The following is a 24,658-nucleotide window of genomic DNA, read 5'->3' on the forward strand; positions in this document are numbered from 1 at the left end:
CCCTTTTCCGGCCAACGCAATAAGCGTACACTTGACCAACAGCTGTACAAGCTCCGCTTGTACTTCGATTCCATGGACCTCACTGATGCACGAAAGATTACCTTTGCGGCGCCTTTGTTAAAAGACAATGCGTTTTTATGGTGGCAAGAGCGACTGTATGATGGGAAGACCGTCAACACGTGGGACAAATTCGAGCGTGTCATCCATAAGCAGTTTGTACCTGCCAATGCGGATTTTCAAGCACGATATCGCTTACGCCATTTGACCCAAACTGGATCATTGGCCTCTTATATCTCGCAGTTTACCAGCTTGGTACTGGAGATTTCCACATTGTCCCCAGAAGACAAGCTTTACGCTTTTGTTGAGGGACTTACTCCCACATTGCGCTCCGATCTTCACAAATATGACCCAGTCAACCTTGTAGTTGCTATTCGCTATGCTGAACGCATAGCCGACATTCCGGCCACACAACGGGGATCTTCGTCACAAGGTCGCCCAAGCTCTTCTACTTTCGGCAACGGCAACAAATTTGTTTGTGATGGTTCTAAATCCTTTGGTGGTTCTCAACCTCATCCCAGTTCCCAGCAGCAGTAGCAGCAGTCCTTCCAGAAGCCTTGACAACGAGAGGGGTCCTTTTCTGACCGACCATGGCGCCAACAATCTTATCAACCATGAGGATTGACCGTGGCCGTAACTCTGGATGCGACCATTCACGAAACCCAAAGCAGTCTACTGCTACTACCAGTCAACAGAAGACATGTCTATGCACCATTTGTTCCGGAGACCACCGACGGTTCGAATGCCCTAAATGATCGAGTAATCGGCAAAACTCCAATGTCGAACCTTCCACCTCCTAAGACAAGTCTCAGGTCTAGTCTGCAGAAACTTCCAAAAGCAAGCATGTTATGGTTATATCCCAGCATGCGCAAGCTTGCATTATTACATCAGTGGCTCAAACACATCCTGCCTCTCCAATTCCAGCCTCTGTGTCTACTCACCTATTGACACTAATTGGCTCTATTTCTGGTTGTTCCATTACCATTCTAATTGACAGCAGATGTTCTCACAATTTTGTGGCCACAGCTATTCCAAAAGCAAGCATGTTATGGTTATATCCCAGCATGCGCAAGCTTCCATTATTACATCAGTGGCTCAAACACATCTTGCCTCTCCAATTCCAGCCTCTGTGTCTACTCACATATTGACACTAATTGGCTCTATTTCTGGTTGTCCCATTACCATCCTAATTGACAGTAGATGTTCTCACAATTTTGTGGCCACAGCTATGGTGCAACGCTTGAAGATACGCACCACTCGCAGTACCCACACTTATGAGATTGAGTTGGTAGATGGATCGGGTTTTAATTGCAATACGACGGCTCCTTGACTTTCCTTTCGCATTCACCAATACCGTGATAAGATGGACTTTGAGGTTATGCCTTTGTCCCGGATAAAACTTATGTCTATGTATAAAGATGATGTTTTCAATGTACATGCTGACACAATGCTAGGTAATGTTGCACATGCCATTGCTTTTGATGATACAATTGATACACTTGTGTATAGTTGGATGATGCTTTGCATATTGATAAAGTATTGGAATCTTTGGATCCAAACTCTCTAGTCTTTCTAGATTCTTGATAGTGATTCTAATTATATCCAAATGTGGCACTTCTTTATACAAAATTTGTACCTGTAACACATGAGGTAGTTTTGGATGATTATTCTTCATCAATTCCCTATTTCAAGGCCTTTAGTGCATGGTTTCATGCGCTTTTGTTGGTATGATTGATGTGATCATTAATTTGCTTAAAATGCATGGAGCAGCTCTTGTGGTATTTAAAAACCCACCTTGACGAAGTAGACTCTACATTGACATATGATGCCTCGATGATGAATACTCATCTTGGTCTGACACATGGATGTAACAGTCCTATCCATACTTAGAACATATTTTGATGTCATTAGCTCCATAACTTCACCGAGAACTATAATCATATTCAACATCAACTTGCAGATATTGTAGATATTTTTTTTGCACTAGCATTATGACTTTGGTTTCACATGCTTATTATCTTATTCAGTTTGAGATGGCATGCCTTGTATCTCTTAGGGGAATTGTTTTGGCACACCATCATGTTGTATTAAGGGTTCGGATGGGTTGACACCCGATTCCCTTAGGCATGCTAGGAATCCCGTATACAAGTAATATATTTTGGGGGATGGAATGCATAAGATACATTAGGATACATAATTTTAGTCTATTATTTCCTATTTTTGTTTCATACTCGATCTTTGTTCCATCATAATAAGGTTAAGCTATTATGCCGCCACGAATACTAGAATTTAAGGGAGTCCTCCTTATCTCTTGAGGTAGTGCATGTGCTCAAGATTTCCACAAGAGACTTGTCCATAAATCCACAAAATTTGGACCGTGAAGGGGGGGTGGGAGAGGAGGTGTGTGTTAAAATATTGGGTAATAACAATGCCAAATCATAAGGGTTATGTTTAAATGTTCATTTGTATAAGTTAAATTTAAAAGGAAAGTAGGTAGAAGAAGAGTATAGTAGGACCAATAGAGGTTACATTTATTATAGTCAATATGTAGATGTGGACAAATTATTATAGACCACTTGGTTAGCATGTTGTACATTTGTGCGAAGATTAATAGCTCATTGTTGTTGTAATGAAGTAGGTTTGGGTGCACATGCACATGGGGAATGGGGCCTAGGCACTTGGGCTTAGGGACATTTTTACATGTGTACTTTTGGGGGCCTTGGGCTATATTAGGCATAGGGCTCATAGTTGTACCCTTTTGATTATATTCACTCTATAGACATTCATGTCTTCTTGGTGCTCACACCTAAGCTTTCATGGCCTTCTTGGCTATTTCTCTAGTATGGTGACCCACACCTATGTTGTCACTCCATGCTTTGCGTGGCCAACCCTAGTCTCTTTCATTGGTATCAAAGCTCTTGGCTTAGATCCCGAGGATTAGAGCCTTTGGCTTAGATCCTTGCTTAGGGAGTGATTAATGATAATTATTTTTGAATTATGCTTAATCTTATTTTTAGTATGCTTTTTCTTGATCTTGATTAATGATAATCATTTTTAGATTACTATTAATCCAATTTTTTGAAATGCATTTTTAAATCTTGATTAGTGTTAATCATTTTTAAATCTTGATTAGTGTTAATCATTTTTAAAATTGATTTTTTTCATAATTTTCAGATTTGCTAATTTCTTGTTTGACAAGATTAGCAATAAAGTTTTTGTTAATCATTTTTGAATTTATATTAAACACTATTTTCAAAACCCTAATCCACTTTACTGTTTGATTTCTTGAACTTCTTGATCTTCTTGATCTTGATTTTCTTGATTTTTAAAATTAGGGTTTACATAGATTTTAGCAATCAATATTGAGGAATTTTGTTGCATTATCTTGCTTAGAGAGCTTACAGTTTCAAATATTAATCCTTTGAGCTCTTATTTCTTCAAGAACAAACCCTAGATTCCCAGATCTTGAGTTCTGAGAAACAAGTTGTGTAGAAAATCCAGGTTGCTGTGCAGAGTTTTCATAAAACTGTGCAGATTAGTATTGCAGATTTTCATATTACTCTGTAGAGTATTCAGATTGCAGAGTTTATGTAGAGTACAGTTTGCTGTGCAAAAATCAAGATTGCTGTGCAGAAATTTGATAAAGTTTCAAGAAAGTGTGCAAAATCTTGGTGCAGATTATGTGTAGTTAATACATATTTTCAAGGATTGGTGCAGATCTAAAGAGCAAAATAGAGCAATTTATAAATTATGCAAAGTTTATTGTGCTGAAATCAAATCTTGACAGAGAAACATAACATTAAGTGATTCTTAATCAAATCTTTCTGATCTTGATACTTTCTTGCAAAGAAGATAGACATCGTTACAAATGTGTTGGAGTAGTACAATCTACACAGATTAGGATAAATCTTGATGTACTAGAAGTTGAGCACATTGCCATCAAGAAGATGTATAACATGTTATTCAATTACAGATTTGAGTATCAGTATTATGCAAAGAGCATGTTGATAACTAGTTGATGCAAAAGTGTTCAAGTTTTACAATTTCGAGTGCAGAAATTTAAAAAGTTTGTTGATTAACATTGTCTTTGCCAAGTATGGCCTTGCTGGGAATTGAACCCAATCCACTAGTGTGAATCAGTGTGCCCCATACACCACAAGGTTCTTCTAACTTGCATAAAGGTTTCCTTGAGTGTGAAGATCTCCAAGAAATAGTGCAGAGTTTGATTGAGAAAGCAAACAGTTTGGAGTTTGGAGTTTGGATTTTGGCATCATTAAGCCTTGAGTTTCTAGTTTTCTTCAAGGATTTGCAACCAGCTTACACAGTTTCTTCATTGAGCTTTAGCATCTCTCAGACATAGTGTAGAGTACCATTGAATGAAATAGGGCAAAACTTTGCAGAGTAGAGCTTCAATGTAAAACTGCATAACCTTGATCATTTAAGACCCAACCTAGCAGGTTCATGTCATCAAAACTCTTGCAAATTCACAAATGGAGAAAGTTTCTACATGCACATGATTTTCCAATGAAGGCAGTCTCTAGGATACTAAGGAATACAAGAATCCGATTTTAAACATTACAACTGTAAGACGCAGCTACTTAGAGGATGCCATAGCCACACAAGACATAATGAGCATCACTTGAGGGTCATCATCTAGCTCTTTCATAAGCTCTTAGTACCAGTAAGGTTAACTAAACCCTAGACATATACCCTATGGATCATTATTAATTGCAGTGGAAGCGTTAAAATCATCAACATTCAGCACAACTTCATCATTGAGTGAATGTGGTTAGATTACATCAGCCAGGTAGTTTTAAAGTGCAAGCAACCAACTATTACATTCAACACAACTTCATCATTGAGTGAATGTGGTTAGATTACATCAGCCATCTAGTCTTAAAGTGCAAGTAACCAACTATAACACTTCACTGTCCTCTAAGACTCATTGCAAGAGCAGAGATCTAAACACATTAAGGCTTTATAGCCTCTCTTTTGGAGGCTCAGCTGAAGAGAAACAACAGTTGATCTGCTGTGTTCACTGCATTGCACACTTCTTGGACAGACCATCATCAAGTTTGCGTGGATGCATTTCAAACAAAATGGGCCATGTGTGTCAAACAAAAGTTGATGTTTTCATCTTATCTAGATGCTCAGTCCAAGCGTTTCTTCCAATGATTGAACATCGCAGTCCATAGCATAATGTAATGGCAAGTTTGTGGTGCAGCTGCATGATTTAGAGTCTGCCTAAAGGGAGAACTGGCTTTGTGGCAGAACTTGGTCAGGGCAGCTGTTGGGGTAGATGGGTTATGGCAAGTTTGCTGTGCAGACCTTCAGTAGGGGTGTGTTGATTTACCTCTTGCTTCATGATAATCATATTAGAGGATATGTTGTGGCATCTGATGTGAATGTGAATGTGAATGTGAATGTTAGCACCAAGACTCACTTGGATTATGTAACGAGATATCTAGATTATGGATGCTGGGTAAGTGATATTTCAACTACAAGGGGATTGCTAGTCCTGACAGTTGAGTGAATGTGTTGTAGCTGTCTAGGCTTTTGACAGTTGAGTGAATGTGTTGTAGCTGTCTAGGCTTTGGTGCGTTAAGTGCTCACTTGTATCTGCCGCTGCCGTCAGTGGTTTGGAAGCGAGCTAGCTGGTGGAGACAGCCATTAGGTGCATCCACGCAAGTAGCTTCAAGTGTAAAGCTCTAAAATCTTTACAAAGCGTTATAAAGCATTCTCTCGCGTTATACTACCTGCAAAGTGCAGATGCTGCTAGAAGTGGAAGCAACATCAGCAACACAACAACGTAGCAAAACACAACATGTTGGTCCGCTTGGCAGAAACCACAGGAAGCTCAGCTAGCACAACACACAGGAGGCTCAGCAAAGCATAACCAAAGCGCACACTTCATTTTGCTGATCAACACAGAGCTATGCATAGGCTGGCATTCAACTTGCAGTTTAGACTACAGCCGCAGACTACAGCCGCACAGTACAAAGCAATGTAGCGAATCATTCAGTCTCAGCAGCAAGCAATGTATCATTTTATTTTTTAAAAAAAACGTGAGCATCATAGAGCTAATTGAGCTCTTAGTAGCCATCGGGGGGGCGGCAGAGCTAGGAGCTGCTTGCTCAAGCACAAAGAGGTGAGGAAGAAGATGTTTTGGTTGCCAGCATTTAGCAAGATGAAAGAATAAATGTTTTGTGAAGAATTCACTTAAAAGCCTAGGGTTTTCTTGTGTCCATACCTACTTACCTAACCCTTTTTCACATTTTGTCTACCCATTTTGTCCTTTCACACTCCCTTGTCCCTTAGACCCTTACCATTCTTTTAACCTTGCGACACTTTCTAGGATTTCTCTCTTATAAATAATTCCCTTTCATATTACTTTGCTACCTTGCTTCATTTTTCATTTACACTCATGTTGCATACATACACTCCTTGAGAGATATGGCATGTGTGGAGATTGATGGGGTTGTTTCTCACATGTGAGTTCACTTGCAGGGTTTGTTCACATGCTTTTGAGCATTATGAGCCTTGTTCACACATGATTACATTTGTTTGAGGCATTCACATGCTTTGGGCCTTTATGGGACGTGTTCACGAGCACTAGCTACGATGCCAAAGATGGTATGGACATCGATCTCCAAGGTTTTCGCGATCAACCCTCCACACCAACCTTGTCTGCATTACAAGCAAAGCGGTGGGTTCGTAAGGCCGATTGCTCTTCAAAACTCTTCATGGTTTTCTTTGCTACAGAGACGGTGCCTGACCAGAATTCCAAAGTGGCATATTTGGCTCAACCCTTCTTTGCCCCGCATTTGGATTTGTTTCTTGCAGAACTACCTCCATTTTTGCCTCCTCGACGTCCTGTGGATCATCCGATTGATTTACTTCCTGGCAATTCGCCACCAACTCATGCTCCATATCTGGTCTCTTTTGTTGAATCCCAAGAAATTCAACGCCAGTTAACGGAACTCTTGGACAAGGGTCATATTCGTCCTAGTCAGAGTCCTGTTGGTGCACCAATTTTGCTCGTGAAAAAGAAAGATAAGTCAATGCGACTTTGCATTTATTATCATGCTCTCAACAAACTGACCATCAAAAATAAATATCCTCTTCCTTGGGTTGATAAATTATTTGATCATTTGCTTTATGCCAAAGTATTTTCCAAGATTGATCTCAAGTCCGGATATCATCAGATCCGTATTCGCGAAGGTGATGAGCACAAGACTGCCTTCCGCACGAAGTATGGACATTATGAGTATTTGGTCATGCCTTTCGGGTTAACCAATGCCTTGGCAACTTTTATGAGTCTCATGAATGACATCTTTTGACCATTTCTGGACAAGTTCGAGATTATTTATCTGGATGATATTCTGGTATTTAGTGCTTCAATGGATGAGCACAAAAAACATATCTACATGCAGTTTTCCAGGTTTTACGAGATAATGCACTTTTTGTCAACCCAGAAAAGAGTGAATTTTTCAAGGCATCACTAGAGTACCTTGGGCACATCATTTCAGTTGAAGGCATTTCTGTTAATCCTAAGAAGATACAAGTTATTCAGGATTGGCTGACACCACAAAATATCAATGATGTCAGATCGTTCTTGGGTCTTGCCAATTTTTCTCACACGAAGGTCTTTAAGTTTTTAGAAATTGCAGCACCTTTGACAAAGGTTTTGAAATCAGCAACTGCTTTCCGATGGACAGATGATGCTTCTCATGCCTTTCATAAGCTAAAGGTGGCATTGACAACAACTTCGGTAATGGCAATCGCAGACCCCAGTCTTCCTTTTGAAGTTATGACAGATGCTTCTGATCTTGCAACTGGCGTAGTTCTCATGCAACAAGACCAAGCCATCGCCTTTGACAGTCACAAGCATTCAGCAATTCAAAAACGTTATCTAGTGTATGATAAGGAATTCTTGGCAGTTGTTCATGCTTAACGAGCCTGGAATCTTTTGGGAGCAGTATATTTTCACCCAACCAGTTATGAATGCACGACAAGGCAAATGGGTGGAGTATCTGGCAAACTTCCATATGACTATTGAATATGTTCCTGACCTTTCCAATGTGGTTGCCGATGCTCTTAGCCGAATGCCTCAAGCCTTAGCAATGGCGATTTCTATAGTTTAAATCGACATTCCAACGACTTTTGTGGATCATTATGCAGACGATCGAGATTTTGCAAATGCTTTTCGAGTGATTACGACTCCACACTCTAGTCCTTCTGATTTGAAGATTTATGTAGCTTATTCTCTTGTCCATGGCTTACTATATTATCAGGATCGCATTTGTGTCCCTCATAACACAAGTATGTGTAAACTCTTGGTAAAGGAACATCATGAGGTTCCTTATGCAGCTCATCCTGGTATCAACAAGACATATCGGTTGCTGACAACTTCTTATTATTGGCCTCAAATGAAGCAAGATGTTATAAAGTTTGTTACAGCATGTTTTTCTTGTCAACAAATGAAAGCCAGTAGACAAGCTCCAGCTGGTCTTCTACAACCACTTCCAGTATTGGACGTTGGGAAAGCATCAGTATGGATTTCATTACATCTTTACCTCGTTCTTCGAAAGGTAATACACAGATAATGGTGGTGGTCGACAGATTGTCTAAGATGGCACATTTTATACGATGCAAGAAGAAGCTTCGGATACTGCTTCATTATTTCTTCAGTACATTTCAAGATACATGGGTTGCCAAAGTCCATTATTTCAAATCGAGATTCTAAGTTTACAGGACATTTTTGGACTTCACTTTTTAAGTCACTTGGCACAAATTTATTGTTCAGTTCAGCCTATCATCCACAGACAGATGGCTGAAAGAGTTAATCAAATTCTTGAAGAGATGCTTCGACATTATATTCAGTCTTGCTTAGCATCTTGGGAAGATTATCTACCATTGATGGAATTTGCTTACAATAATTCTCATCACACAGCAATAGGAATGAGTCCTTTTCAACCCGCTTAAGGTCATACACCAGTTGTGCCATCAAACTTTGTTCGTCAACACAAGGTGGCATTAGCAGATCAGTTAGTTCAAGAAATGCAAGATGTTCTTCTTCAAGTTCGAGATCAAATGATTCGAGTTCAAGAACAATATCAACAAGCAGCTAACCGATGTCGCTGACATGATGAATTCAAAGAAGGTGACATGGTTCTTTTGTTCGTGGCTCCTCATCGATATAAAACAGTGAAATCAATTTTTCCAAAGTTGTGACCGCGTTACTATGGTCCTTTTCGGATTATTAAGAAGAATTCTCCTTTGAGTTATAAGTTGGAGTTACCACTTTCATGGGGAAAGATTCATCTGACTTTTCACATATCATGGATCAAGAAGTTTGTACAAGGAGATTCTCCCATTCCATATATGTCAAATATGTTCCAGAGATTGAAGATGAGCATATGATCTTAATCCCAGAAAAGATTCTTGATGTACGACAGAAAGAAACTCGGCAAAAGATTATTACAAAATTCTTAGTACAATGGAAAGACTTGGATGATTCAGATTCAACTTGGCAAAGTGATGAAGATCTACAACAGTACCCAGAATTACTTCAAGAGTTCTTTCGCCAACAATAGTCACTTATATAACCATGGATCTTATTTTAAGTGGGAGGGAATGTCACAATTGTGACTTAATTACCCTTAATTACTCTTAATCATTGAAAGGACCGGAGTGATGAAGGGTCACACCTTATCACATGGGTCATCATCAAAGGACACGTCTCTTCAAAGGGACACATCTATTGATTGAAGGACACACCTCTACGTCCAAAAGACATAACTATTCATTCAAGAGTCACACCCTTTCGTCAGGGATGTGCCTCTTCATTTGTACCTCTTCGGGCCCTATTTAATAAGGCCTTGTGTCTCAATGCAAACAACTCAGCTTTCTGCTCTATAATTATCTTTAGTTCTTATATTCAATTTTAATCATGTCTTAATAGACTAGGAAGTCCTCACACTCTAGAGGCATCTTGATGACATTGTGCTTATTGTAGATTCTCCATAGGCTCTCTAGAGACATCTTGACACATTATAGGGCTTTTGTGCACAATGGGATCTCACAGTAAACCCTGGGAAAACCAAGGTTATGGTCTTCAATACATCCCCTCTTTTCACATCTCGACTGAGTTTCACCTACATGGGCAGCCTAGTGGATATTGCACACTCATGTATGTTCTTGGGAGTCACTTTTACCGGACCATTCTTCTCGATGATCCATGCTGCAGAGGCTAGATTGATGCGAGGGGATTCTTCTCTCGCTCTCATGGAGAGACAATGCTCCCAAGCTGATTTCTAGGAGCCGAGGACCAAGATGTGGCTATTTGACACCTTGGTCACTCTGGCATTGATGTATGGAGCACCCTTTTGGGCACCTGATCTTAGCTACCAAATGGCCGAAGATAGAGAGGCCTCAGGTCATTATGCTCACCCGTATGATACGCATTAAACCATCGGTCGCACATGATACTATCCTAGCAGAGTTTGTTGCAGCACCCATGGTAGCAAAGGCACTCTTCTAGACAGTCACATACATCCATAGGATCAGTGCCATGGCCTCCTGGAGACTCCGGAGGCTCACTCTATAGTTCTCCCAACAGTTCGTAGCAGACGAGTACGAGTCATGGTATAGCTGAGTATGCACTTGTTTCACAAGGTAGGGACTCTGGATTGATCGCATCCTGCCACTCCAGTATGACCTAGACTTCCCATTCATCAGGTTTTCTTAGGATGATAGGAACCAGGTGATGAGATATGAATTATTGGGACTATACATACATGATACTTGGATCACAACCCATTAGCTACTCTCACACAAATGGCTGTACTACATGGATACTTTCATGAGGCTTATAGAGGATGGTGTCATACTAAGGGCCAAATATCTTGAAATATACATGTCACATGCCATGTGGATTGGAGTGGGCTAGTTGTGGGTTTCATCGCACCACTTGAGAATAGAGACAGGGAGAGCCATGCAGATACCTCGTGAGGAGAGGATATGCACTATATGCCAGCGGGAGGTCGAGTAGAAGGAGCACTTCATATGTAGGTGCATGGTATATTATGACATTTGAGGGAGGTTCCACTGTCTCTTCAAAGAGGGGTTTGGACTCTTATCCAGGATCATGGATTACCTAGATCAGCGATGCCTAGGCCTCTTCTTACTATAGCTTCATCACCACAGAGACTCACTGATTAGGGAGTCGAGACCCATGCATAGTAACCATAAAAACCCGTTTTGCCCTCTCGAAACGGCACAAAACGTTTCGAAACAAAACGGAACCTGCCCATTGAAACGGTGTTTCGCCCAAATGTAAAGTGAGGTTAAAAAAAACGGGCGAGAGGTTTTTTTTTTGCAAATGTGATTTTTGCCATCGTTTCCATCTTTGTTTACTACCCATTTGCCACTTCACGCATCCGACACTTCTTCTCGGCTGCAACTTGTTGCTCCGCCTCTTCTCCTCGTCCACTCCTCCTTTTCGCTCCTTCACATCTTCTCCTCCACGCCTCCTCTTCCCTCCTCCTCTTTCTCTCCTTTTCTTGTCTTCCAACTTTTCTCTCCTTTTCTTCTCACCTCCCTCTTCCCTTCCAACTTGTTTCTTTCCTCCTCTCTTTCTCTCCTTTTCTTCTCACCTCCCTCTTCCCTTCCAACTTGTTTCTTTCCTCCTCTCTTTCTCTCCTTTTCTTGCCCAAATTTTGAAAATACCAAAAAACCTACTCCCAAAATCATGAATTTCATACCCACTAGTCCTAAAAAATGCATCTTCATCTTTCTGTTGGCTATGTTATAAATTTGGTATGTGTATATAAGAAGTGTCATTTCGAAACCTTTGCGTTTCGTCCAAAACAGACGAAACGAAACGAAACGAAACCTTCGAAACGTTTCATGTTACTATGGACCCATGTGGGAGATATCCACCCCAGCCCCCGACGACCATCACTCAGTTGTTCCGACCACGAGAGGACGCCGCACCAGCCATGGACGACATACCCACAGGCTCATCAAGCCACACATTCTCAAGTGCCCGACTGCCCACGAGACCCCACTTTGGTGCCACGGCACTAAAGCAAGGTTAACATCCCAGATTCCTTGGACCTCACCAGCAACATAGACATCAGCCCCATCCTGGAGAGGCATAGAGCCACCTTTCCACGCCTAGCGAATCTGCAGAGCCTTCTAGAGGCTACCCCCATGCTCGATATCCTTGATGGCCCCCTCCTACCGGGGGCTTAGCTCCATATGCTGTATGATGATGATGGTCCCATTTTGTATCATGTGGCTCAGATTTCATAGCTCTAGTCTTTGTTTTCTTTTGTACCATGATGTGATTGCATGGACACTATTGTTGTCATGTGCAAAGGTTTTGCCATGGACATTCTCTGAAGCTAGTCCAGAAGGGGCAGCCAGAAAAAGAGATTAGAACGAGGGATTTTGGAGCATGAAGTGCAGATTTGGCAAGTGTTGGGCTAGGAGAAGGACAAGGAAGACCTATCGGCTGCAAGGTGTCCTGTCGGCTGCACGAAGGGCAGGTCGTGAAGAGTATTTTGCAATATTTGTCCAGTCGGCCAGCTCTCTATATAAAGGCACTAATGCTCATAGTTAGATCCATTCACTCCCTTATGGAGTGGGTCTAGGATTTGGAACTGTTTTGGGTGTTTCCACCTTTTCATGGAAGGCAGCCCATGGCTGCAAGAACCTATGTACCTTTTTGTACCTGAAGATACTGAATTTCCAGCCATCTCTCTCTCTCTCTCCTCTCTCTTCTGTCTGCGTTTTTGCATCAGCATGTTCTAAGTGGTGTTTAGGGCTGAAAGAAGACTTTCAGAGCTTCCACATGTAACATTGGTATCAGAGCATCAGGTCAGCAAGGCTAAACACTGAATCAGTCCCATATGAAGGTGTACAGGTCCAAGGTACAGGAAAGTGCACAGGTACGAAGCCCAAGGCATGGAGCACAAGACAGGGAAGAGCTCCCAAGAGGTTGGTTGGTGGCGTTCCACAAAGCCCAAATGGGATGGTAGTCCTGTGAGCCAGGAAAGGCTTTCGGGCAACGGTTCCAAGGGAGGATGATCCTCTAAGGGGTGGAGTGAGAGTGCCAGACTCATTTCTCAGGAATGAAGATCAAGACGGTGTTCAGAGATAGGGCAAGAACGGATTGGGGATTGGATGGAACAGATGCATAGATCTTATTCAGAGTTTGAGTAGTTTTGGAGACCGGGCCAGGTTTGCAATGAAAAGGGTTGCCAGAGATGGATGGGATGAGAGAGGGACTCCGGGAACAGAATGGGATGATGACAGTTATCCAAGAGCAGGTTGGAATCCCGTCATCAAGTTTAGCAGAGGGGGATGTCATGTGCAAGATTTGCCATGGACATTCTCTGAAGCTAGTCCAGAAGGGGCAGCCAGAAAAAGAGATTAGAACCAGGGATTTTGGAGCATGAAGTGCAGATTTGGCAAGTGTTGGACTAGGAGAAGGACAAGGAAGACCTGTCGTCTGCGTAGAAGTGCAAGAAGCTGCTATCGGCTGCATAGTGTGCTGTCGGCTGCATGGAGAACAGGTTGGGATCTTCATTTATTATGATGATGTCCAGTCGGCTGGCCGCAGTCGGCCAGCTCTCTAGTCACTTCAAGGGCCTATATAAAGGCACTAATGCTCATGGTTAGATTTATTCACTCCCTTATGGAGTGAGTCTAGGATTTGAGGATTGTTTTGGGTGTTTCCACCTTTTCATGGAAGGCAGCCCATGGCTGCAAGAACCTATGTACCATATGAAGATAGTGAATTTCCAACCATCTCTCTCTCCCTTCTCTCTCTTCTGCTTGCGTTTTGCATCAGCATGTTCTAAGAGGTGTTTAGGGCTGAAAGAAGACTCTCAAAGCTTCCGCATGTAACATTGGTATCAAAGCATCAGCAAGAACCTATGTACCTTTTTGTACCATATGAAGATAGTGAATTTCCAACCATCTCTCTCTCCCTTCTCTCTCTTCTGCTTGCGTTTTGCATCAGCATGTTCTAAGAGGTGTTTAGGGCTGAAAGAAGACTCTCAAAGCTTCCGCATGTAACATTGGTATCAAAGCATCAGGCTCAGCAAGGCTAAACCTTGATTCAGTCCCATATGAAGGTGTACAGGTCCAAGGTACAGGAAAGTGCACAGGTACGAAGCCCAAGGCAAGGAACACAAGACCGGGAAGAGCTCTCAGGAAGTTTGTTGGTGGTGTTCCACAAAGCCCAAAGGGGATGGAGGTCCTGTGAGCCAGGAAAGGCTCTCGGGCAACGGTTCCAAGGGAGGATGATCCTCCAAGGGATAGAGTGAGAGTGCCATACTCATTTCTCAGGAATGAAGACCAAGACGGTGTTCAAAGACAGGGCAGGAACGGATTGGGGACTGGATGGAACATATGCATAGATCTTATTCAGAGTTTGAGTGGTTTTGGAGACCGGGCCGGGTTTTCAGTGAAAAGGGTTGCGAGAGATGGATGGGATGATAGAGGGACTTCGGGAACAGAATGGGATGATGACAGTCATCCAAGAACATGTTGGAATCCCGTCATCAAGTTTAGTAGAGGGGGATGTCATGTGCAAAGGTTTTGCCATGGACATTCTCTGAAGCTAGTCCAGAAAGGGCAGCCAAAAAAAGAGATTAGAACTAGGGATTTTGGAGCATGAAATGCAGATTTGGCAAGTGTTGGGCTAGGAGAAGGACAAGGAAGACCTGTCGGCTGCAAGGTGTCCTGTCGGCTGCAAGAAGGGCAGGTCGTGAAGAGTATTTTACAATATTTGTCCAGTCGGCTGGCCGACCGCTCTCTAGTCACTTCAAGGGCCTATATAAAGGCACTAATGCTCATAGTTAGATCTATTCACTCCCTTATGGAGTGGGTCTACGATTTGGAACTGTTTTGGGTGTTTCCACCTTTTCATGGAAGGCAGCCCATGGCTGCAAGAACCTATGTACCTTTTTGTACCATATGAAGATACTGAATTTCCAGCCATCTCTCTCTCTCTCCTCTCTTTTGTCTACGTTTTTGCATCAGCATGTTCTAAGTGGTGTTTAGGGCTGAAAGAAGACTTTCAGAGCTTCCGCATGTAACAATTGTATCACTTTTGGTCTCGTAGACCCATTGGGTCTTTCGAAGACGTTTAATGGCCCCCTTGCAAGAGTGATGGACTACAGTGACCAGAGATGCCTATAGGGCTTTTTCTACTAGAGATATGCCGGCATAGAGAGACTCTTATACGTGGAGGAGTAGCACACAGGTCTTGTGCAGAGACAGCTTACTGATTTCTTTGGGAGCACCACTTCAACACAATAGAGGCAGGGTCAGGACACAGCTGCATCCACATCCAGAGGGGTCACTCTTGAGTGTGCCGGGACAGATGCCCTAGACCTTGGGGTATCCGTAGGAGATCTAGATGGCATGGGAGGATAAGAGAGATCATCACAAATCAACAGCAGATACCCTCCAGGCAGTTCACCCCGGAGGAGCTTGTCTTCATGCTTCAGCGACCTATGAGGGATTTCATCCACTGAGGGCCCGTCTATACCCTCACACATTCATGAGCCTCACGCGCCCAGAGTTGTCTCTGTGTGGACACTTTGGTCCCCTCTTAGTAGCTTCCTAGGTTTCCCATGTTACTCTTGATCTCTAGATCTATAGATCTCTAGATCTATAGATCTTTAGATCTTTTCTCACTTTTCGTCTGTTACACACCACTGACATTTGTACTTCATCTGACCAGATTATTTGTAACTTTTGGTCTCATAGGTCATTTTGGCCTTTCAAAGACGTTAATACAGAGTCCTTCGGCAGGATTTATGGCAGCGATACACTCAAGAGACTTGGATTATACCCAGTCAGCCTCTACCGCCGAAGATGCAATACTACAGAGATCAGTTTATGCGTATCTCAGTGGATGGATTCATACAGAGACCTGGATACATGGATGTGTACATGCCTCACAGTGCCCGAGTGGTGATTGGCCAGCTCAGAGTGTCATCACACCAGCTTGAGATTGAGGCAGGTAGGGCAGCACGGATCCCCAGAGCAGAGAGGATATGCAGACTATGCCAGGAGGAGGTTGAGAGTGAGGAACATTATGTATGCAGATGCAGAGCATATAGTGTCATTAGAGAGAGATACTCCACCATCTTTAGTGGACATTCCTCACTCCGCCAGATCATGGAGTCCGCAGACCAGCGCAGATTTGGCCAGTTCTTGCTAGAGACACATCGCCACAGAGAGAGACTGCTACAGACTCATACCACAAGGAGAGGTGGGCGACAGCTCCAGCTCACTGATTTCTTCCAGAGATCTATCCATGTGCCTACCCTGACACAGGAGGGGGTTACACTTCAGTGCGCTGCGGACCTCCGAGCCAGACGGAGACCGAGAGCACCAGACTCCCAGACTACATCAGAGGGAGATAACAGAGATACGGGCTCGACATCAGCACCGTATCGAGGAGCGGCTAGCTCACTTACGCTCACACCCGGAGATCATGCTCGATGTATTTTTGCCTTGCCATCGCCTATGTATCACATATTACACCCCCATTATGGTACTGGTTGGAGCTAGACAGATCTGCATTGCATTCTTGTATACCCTACGCATATAGGTTGCATAATGAGCCTCTAGCAGTAGTGCTCCATCCATCACACCCCCCCACTAGCTCAGTACTTTCATAGTTTATTTCATGGTCATTTTGTCCTTTTTTTTTCTGGACATCCAGAAGACATTGACAGTTGTACATTGATTTGTCTCATAGGTCGAGTTCGGCCTCTAGTAGATGTTAATACAGCTTTCTTTCTTTCTTTCTCTGTCTCTCTCTCTATCTCCCCCATCCCCCCACCCCCCGCCCCCCTCCCCCGCGGGTGTAGTGAAGAAAGTCTCTTGGTCTTGAAAAATCCAATTTCATAGGATTTTGATTTTATGCAGTCCTACCATCTTCATTTCGTGAGTCTTGAACATTAGAATTGAGAGCTAGGTTTTTTTAAAGAGAAAGAAGCCATTCATGGTGAATCGTGCTATCTTATGATTTTTCACAGTTGAGCATGTTTATATTCTAAATTTTTTGATGGCTGTTTTTGTACTCACAAGTGCTTTGGTTTTATGTAGCTATCGTTATCAAACTGTGAGCTGCAAGACTTGGGTTTGCTGAAAGATTTGGTTGATATGAAAGAACTACGACTTGCTCATAACAAAATCAGTGTATGTTTATATATAGTGTTGCATGCTATTTATCACTGTTTCCCCCTAATTTAGCATGCTATTTATCATTGATTTCCTAGTTTATCAGGATCTTTTTTGTTGTTCCCCCCCATATTTGGCATGCTATTTACAATTTAGTTATTCTCTGCAGTAGATGAGTTGATTCATATCTGTTATTTTTTACAGGTTCTACCAAAAGATCTCAGTATGAACAGTCAGTTGCGCATTGTAGATTTGGGGAACAACTGCCTGCAGGCATTATCTGACATAGAAGTGAGTGAACTTTTTGCAAAGTTTACAAGAAGTTATTAAAAAGTTATTTTCGCATTACATACTTTGTGCTTGCAGGTACTCTGTATACTCCCTTGTTTAGAAAAACTTAGTCTACATGGGAATCCTCTTTGTTCACAACACAGCTATGAAGATGAGGTAATGAGATTTGCTGCTTTGAAAGACTCGAAGGGGCTTGGGTTTCATTTTTTTGTTTGTTTGTGTCAGTTTTTCTAATTTAGTGTTTTGTTATCTGTAAGTAAATCAAAAGGCATGTGTTTAGTTTCTTACGATGAGCAGTGACACATCATCCCTCCCCCGCCCCCCCCCCCCCCCCCGCCCCCCGCGGGAATGAGATCCTTATAGTAGTTACCAAGCAAAACAGCCATAATGGCTAAGTACAAACTTGGCTCCACATAGGGAACCAGGAGTCAAGAAACAGAAAAAAAGGGAGGATTTTCTTCTCCTCTGGTTGGCCGCTCTAGGAGGAGAAGGCTATCCTCAATAAGGCCTTGTGGCGCTTCTGCATGCGGTTAGAGCTACTTTGAAGGTTTCCCCATTGTCCAGACTCCACGGAAGGTGTGAATGATGTCAAGCCAGAATCCAGATGCTCGGGATGGACTCCACTGGTGGGGTGAGGGTGCCCTTGATGGACTCGCTGCGTTTAGCTCTCCAAATGTGCCACACAGTAATACTCCTACAAATCTCATTCAATGGAGGGAGGGAGACACGACCACACAGGTGGTCTTTAGTGCCAAGTGGGCTCAGCACCATTGTGTGTGAGAAAGGGACCGAGACACCAAATCCTCATACAATTGGGGGAGGGGGAAACAACCACACAGGTGGTCTATAGTGCTAAGTGGGCGCACCACCACTGGCAATGAGAAAGGGACCGTGACGCCAAATCCTCAAGAAGGCTTTGCGCTTTCGCATGCAGTCAGAGCCACCCTGAAGCTTCCCCCACGGTCCATGGAGGGTATAATGATAGCAAGACAAAGCTCTAGATGGACTCCGTTGGCAAGGTGAGGTGATGGACTCGCCACATCGAGCTCTCCAAATGTGCCATGCAATAATATTGCTGCAAATCTCCCATCTATGGCTAGAACTTGGAGTTCAATGATCAGTGGATGGAGCTGGGATTGGCATTGCATAAATACAAAGGTGAGAGACATGAAGGCCAAGTCCCCCACCCTCCTCCTCCTCATATGCCATGACAGCCTCAGCCTCAGCCTCAATGACCCAAGCAAGTGTGCCCCACACAACTGTGCGGGAGGGGGCCCGGTCTATAGTGAAAATGCGGAGAATCTGCCAGAGAATTTGTTACCAAACCTGCTGAGCCTTTGAACAATCCCAAAGACAATGATGCTAGGACTCATGGAGATGGCTACACCTCGAACAGACTATTGGCCTACCTCCTATGGCCAGCCAAGTGCCAAATGCCAGGCTTCGATGTGCAAGCTGCCACAGAAAGAGAGTGATCTTCCGCGGCCGAAAACTTTCCCACAGCCTCTTCTAGAAATATGAGGAAAACTGAAGAGGGAGGCCTTGAGAATGCCAATGTCTTGCTATTGTTGGAGTGCCCTCAACCTCTGGCATTTGATTCTTGCGGCCCAGCTGTGCGGTGCAAGCAAAGAAGGGGGTACTGGGAGCCTCCACTGTCATCTAGATCATGCCATGGCCACTCCCCCCGGGTCCGACTGGAGTCGCGTGAGAGGACGACCCTCCCAAATCCACAAACGCTAGAATCTCTCTGGCCACCTTGGCCGGTGGAGGGTCTATGTGCCACTCATGATGGAAACCAATCATCCTCACCCTCTGCAAGGTGCATCCATTGAAATCCTCCAGAGGGGGCTCTGCTCTCTCAAGTCTGCCATGAGGTCTGATAGAGAGGGTGAGTAAGGTGGAGTTGTCATCAGCGCCATGGATGGCCAAAGGTATGTCATGCTCCCAACCACTACCGGGGCGGGGGGGGCGGGGGGGGATTGGGGCCAACCACTCCAGGAGGGATGGAAGAGTTGATATTGAGGCTAAGTTTGTCCCTACCCCATATCCCAGTGAGGCTCCTCTCCGGGGTCTCCAGGGGAAGCTATCTGAAAATAAACCAATCTCCAAGTGATTGAGCGGGACTCGTACTCAAAGCTCCCCTCAATACATGTGGCGAGCCCCTAGCATGTTCCAGGATCGGGGCCAGCGACTCCAGGAGGGATGGAGAGTTGATGTTGAGGCGAAGTTTGTCCCTACCCCATATCCCAGTGAGGCTCCTCTCCGGGGTCTTCAGGGGCAGCTATCTGAAAATAAGCCAACTTCCAAGTGATTGAGCGGGACTCGTACTCAAAGCCCCCCCCGATACATGCGGCGAGCCCCTAGCATGTGACCACTGGGCAAACGGACTAGGGTTCCAAATCAATTGCAAATCCGTCCTCAAATGCAGGGCTAAATCCACGAGCCCACATCTCCGTGAAGATCCATCTCGTACTTTGGGGCCAAGGGCCTCCCAAAACTGGGGTGCGGGTGGGGATCCTAGCCAACAAGAAGTCCTTTCAGGGCTCACTGCCTGAAGGAAGGCCACGAACTATCAACTTGCCCAAAATGGCGCGGCTCTGAATTTAGGGGTTGATAATGCCCAGGCCCCCCTTGCGTTGCGGCCAGATGATCATTCTTAGGCCACCTTGGCCCGGGCAAGCCTCCCATTGCTACCAGCCCAAAGAAAGTTGCAGATCAACTGTTGAACCTGACCAACACAGTCCGGGGAGCAGGCCCAGCAAGAGGTGATGTACCACATGGTGGCAAGAAGAACCTAGTTCACCACCATGATTCGGCCAGCTAAGGAAAGCCTGGTTGAACTCCAATATAACAGCTTTTTCCAAATGCTCAGAAGAAGATGGGCTAGCTGCTGCCCCGGGGAGATATTGATACCCACCTGGCGTCCAAGATAACGAACTAGAGTGCCACTCAGGATCTAGTAAACAGCCTCAACTGGCCTCCAAGATGGGCGGGCGATGAGCCAACCAAGAATCCATACTTGTGCGAATTAGATTTGCGCTCCAGATGCACGGCAAAAGATCTCTATCATCACCGCGAATCTCTGTAGATTGTCATCAGCAAACTTTGAATCAAGCAGTTGCTCCTACGTGCGGATGGGAAGACGCAGCCCCCGGAGCCCTGTCTCGTGAGCAAAGAGAAAACTACTCATGGCCTTGGCAACAAACAAAAATAGGTGCCAGTGGACAGCCTTGCCGGACCGAGTGAGAAATCGGAAATTTGTCGTCTTGGGCTCCTTGAATGAGAACCCGGTTGTGTGAAGCCGAGTAGAGCCCAGAAACACCTCGGACCCACTCCTTGGGAAATTCCATCTGCACATCGCCCCCGATAGCTTTCTTCCCCTTGTATCTTGGCTGGACTATTGTTTCTTCCTAGGTAGCTTCATTGTGGTTACTAGTAGGAGTCCATGTTTGAGATTTTGTCTCCAAAGAGTAGCGTCCGGCCATTTGTGATGGCTTGGTTCTTGTTATCCTAGCTGTCCTGTCGGCTTTGCTTTGTCTGGGTACCGATTTTACATGTTTTGTCCTTGGCTTATGGTTGTATATGACCTCTAAATCAGCCCCAGTAGGATTCTAAGAAATCTTGCACAGCTCACTTGTAAGTCTCCATTGCCTTAGCTTTTCAATCTGGCTTTTGTCATCAAAAGACTGTTTCCTTTTTGCACTTGACTTACCTCTCTTAGGCCTTGTTGAGGATTGATTCACAGGGGTTGTTTTGGCTTTGATTGCCCAGGGGTTCCATTTGTCTTTGGCGGAGAGATTGTGTGGAGAGATTGTGCACCTGTAACTTTGGTACCCAAAACCAACGGTTGTCTCTTGGGTAGGTGTGAAACTTAAGGCCTGTCCTTGCCACGCACCTGTGGCCATTGTCTTCTTCACTAAGCAATTCATCTTCTTCCCATAGGGACATAAGAGGTTCATACTATTCTGCATTAACATTGCTTGATCCTGGACTGCTAGTGGTTGCAAGTTTGTAGCAGCATGCATTTCACGTGTCGTTTCTTCTGTTGAGTGAACTGCCTAGATCAGAACTGGTTCCTCTGAAGCTCGGACGGATGGTGTCTTTAAGCCTGGCACATCATTAGTCAGCAACACTGACACATTTCCTGAGGGAAGCACAATTAGGTGTGATCACTCCAATCAATGTTATGAGCCATCCAATTCTTGCATGGGATCACCTCCTCGCACATTTCACCTGCGTTCATTACAGAAACTACCTTCCAAGGGATTATTTCCAGTGTAGTAGGAGGTATTCAACAAGCTGATGCAGTGTGAAGAATGACCATTAAAGGAATGTAGAATCAAGTGTCTTTTGGAGTTTAGGTTTGCCTAGGCTTTCCTATGTTTCATGGGATGTTAAGGTTCTGTCTGCACTTGCATCTACATGACCTAGGGATTGGACGGTTTGTGGCTGGGTTGAAAATCCTAGTGACAATCGTCATGGTTCAGTTTCTTTTTCTTCTTCACTTCAGTTAGGGAGAACGACTTCCACCTTGTTGATGAAATGTCTCAAACGAGCTTTTTGAGCTTGTGTTCTAGCCTCAATTTGAGCTTGCCGTTTAATTTCCTTTCATATTGCTTCTATGTTTTGCCAAATGAATTTTTTTCAGCATGGACTCAGTCAGAGATCCATGGAATTTTCTCAGCTTGCTCCAGTTCACATAGGAGTCAAAAAAACCGCCCAAGGTTTCTAGTCTTGCTGATCCAGAGTTGGTGAATTCCACTACTCTAAAGGGTTCCATACCCAGAAGTTTCAGTTTCCTCTTGTTTTTCGTGACAACATACATTAGCACAAGGTCATCCTTTGCAAATTCCCGCTTCACCAATTGTTGATCAAACCATTTCTACCTGCAAGATTTCTCCACATACAATCCTTAGGTGGCTGTTTTGTCCAGTTGTTCCAATTCTACACTCATGCATTTGCAAAACTTTCCACGTATCTGTGTCATGTGATCCTCATGAGAAGGGCAACGTGCTACACCCCTCCATGGCTATTTTTCGGCTGCTCCATCAAGGTGAACTATATGGCTGCTGTACGGCCTCCCTGATCAGCCCATGTTGCTGGCCAGCCTGTTTTGAGCTGGTCGACTGTTTTTGGGGCTGGTTGAGCTGATTTAGGGCTGTCTTCCGGGCGTCCATAGTGCATGTTTGTGCCTGTGAGTGGCACCCATGACTAGTTCATTGATGTTTGCACAACAAAAATCCATCTACAAATCCGATGTTGCTTGGTTTTGTGCCCGAGAGTGACCTCTGGTGCGAATTCTTCAATTTCAGCATTCCCTTCAATGTGAGGCTGCAATCTAGGTGCTAGTACAGGCACACAAGTGATGCATGTGGACCTGGAACACAAATTTCGAGATTGCTTCACTCTAGTAAGTGGTGGGGAGTTGATGGGAAGGCCCTACATTGATGGAACCGTCATCGAATATATTGTTTGGTACATGTTTTCATATTTCTTGTTTATGGCAAATTTGGCTTAAGAGCCCATGGATAAAATATTACAATCATGTACTTGGTATTGGGGGAGGGGGGGGGGGGGGGGGGGGGGGGGGGGGGGTTCGACCTAGTTCTGGCCCTAATGCGGTGTCATTGTGCAATTCTTCATTTTCAGCATTGTCTTTGTCTTGTGTTTCCATTTTATAAGTGTTTAAATGTTAATTATTTACAAAACGGTGCCCAAGTAGTACTCACACCTGACTAGGTAAATTACATTCGTATCAGAGCCATGTTGTTTTCCTCTCCTTAGTGGGGAAACGATCTTGTGGGCTTGGACATTGGGTAAATATTGGACTTGGCATTATGGACAACTAAGCAAGGTGTGGTGAAGTGCCGAATCCAAGAGATACATATGTCTCGGAATCTATGCATGACAAGTATGCACCTACATCATGTGCTCTTGATTATCCAAAGGTTGGACAGCCGTCCAAAGGCAAAGAGATCATGCATAAAGATGAGCCTAGTGCATTAAGGGCTGAAATTGAGCATGTGAGAAGGCAACTGCAGGCAAAGGAAGCAGAATTGAGGCTTTTACATGAAAACCCATAGGTTCACAAGCACATTGAAGCCACAAAAGGTGGACCGCACATTTGACTCCATGGCAAAGGAGTTGGGTGTGAATCCAAGGGAGCTAGCTCTTACATATCCCATCCACAATGGAGATGTGTTGGGGGTGAAGCAGGTGAGCTGAAATTCAAGAAACCGCCTCATATAGAGCTGGAAGCTGCTTATTTCTCACCATGCCTCTTCACTTCATGGATCAAAGGTATGCATATGCCAAAGAGGGTGGATAGTTTGGTGATAATGCACATGTAGATTATGCCTTTCATGGTGGTAAACATGGCCGTTGTGTAGGACATGGGACTTTGCCTATTGAATTGGCTCATGGAGATACCACACATGGACTGAAATTTTCTCATTATGGAGGTGATGTACATGATGAACATGCCGCCCATGATACTCATGCCTTAGAGTATTCTCATGAGCAAGGAGATGCAAGAAGGGATGTACCCATGTATGCAGGAGGGCCACTTTTGCCAGAGCTACCTACTCGGAGAGCACATGCATCATATCATGCCGATGATGAGCCCAACGTTGGAAGGGTTGCTTCATTGGAAAGGGGAAAACAAAAACATGAAGGGGAAGAGCATCATACTTGAAATCAAAAGGAATTCAAGGCGGGTGACAAGTCAATCAAATTTGAAACACAGCATGGTGAGTATGATGCAAGCAAGGCATTGACTTTTATTACACAATTTGATATTGCCTTTAGTGATGAAGACTTCACGGAGAAGTCTAAGATATGCCATGCAAGTATGTTTCTAAAAGGGTTGGCTGCTCATTGGTGAATTACGGAGAAGCTCTCCTCTTATCACAACAGCTCTTGGGAAGAGTTTAAAGAGAGGTTTGTTGGAATCAAGGTATCCCAGGGAAGGCGAGGATGGAAGATCATCATCATGGTGGAGTGTGTATAAGAGAAATAAAGCAAGGAGAGAGAAGAAGGGTTTAGGTCATGGAAATGGTTGCACAAGGATGAGAGATAGAGAGAAAGAGGGAGAGTG

At 44.0% G+C, this 24,658-nt stretch overlaps 1 protein-coding gene across 1 annotated transcript in view; it reads left to right on the forward strand.

Annotated features, from left to right (window-relative positions):
* The window catches only part of LOC147639997 (uncharacterized), a 99,449-nt gene that overhangs the window by 51,529 nt on the left and 23,262 nt on the right, over window positions 1-24,658 (forward strand). Inside the window, exons 7-9 of the mRNA XM_086776124.1 lie at window positions 17,197-17,289; window positions 17,476-17,562; window positions 17,638-17,718. Coding sequence (XP_086632250.1) covers window positions 17,197-17,289; window positions 17,476-17,562; window positions 17,638-17,718 — 261 coding nt within the window. The remainder of the gene's footprint in view (window positions 1-17,196; window positions 17,290-17,475; window positions 17,563-17,637; window positions 17,719-24,658) is intronic.

Source organism: Cibotium barometz, chromosome 3 (genome assembly GCF_041138505.1).
Source record: "Cibotium barometz isolate CiBa-2024 chromosome 3, ASM4113850v1, whole genome shotgun sequence".
Taxonomy (NCBI): Eukaryota; Viridiplantae; Streptophyta; class Polypodiopsida; order Cyatheales; family Cibotiaceae; genus Cibotium; species Cibotium barometz.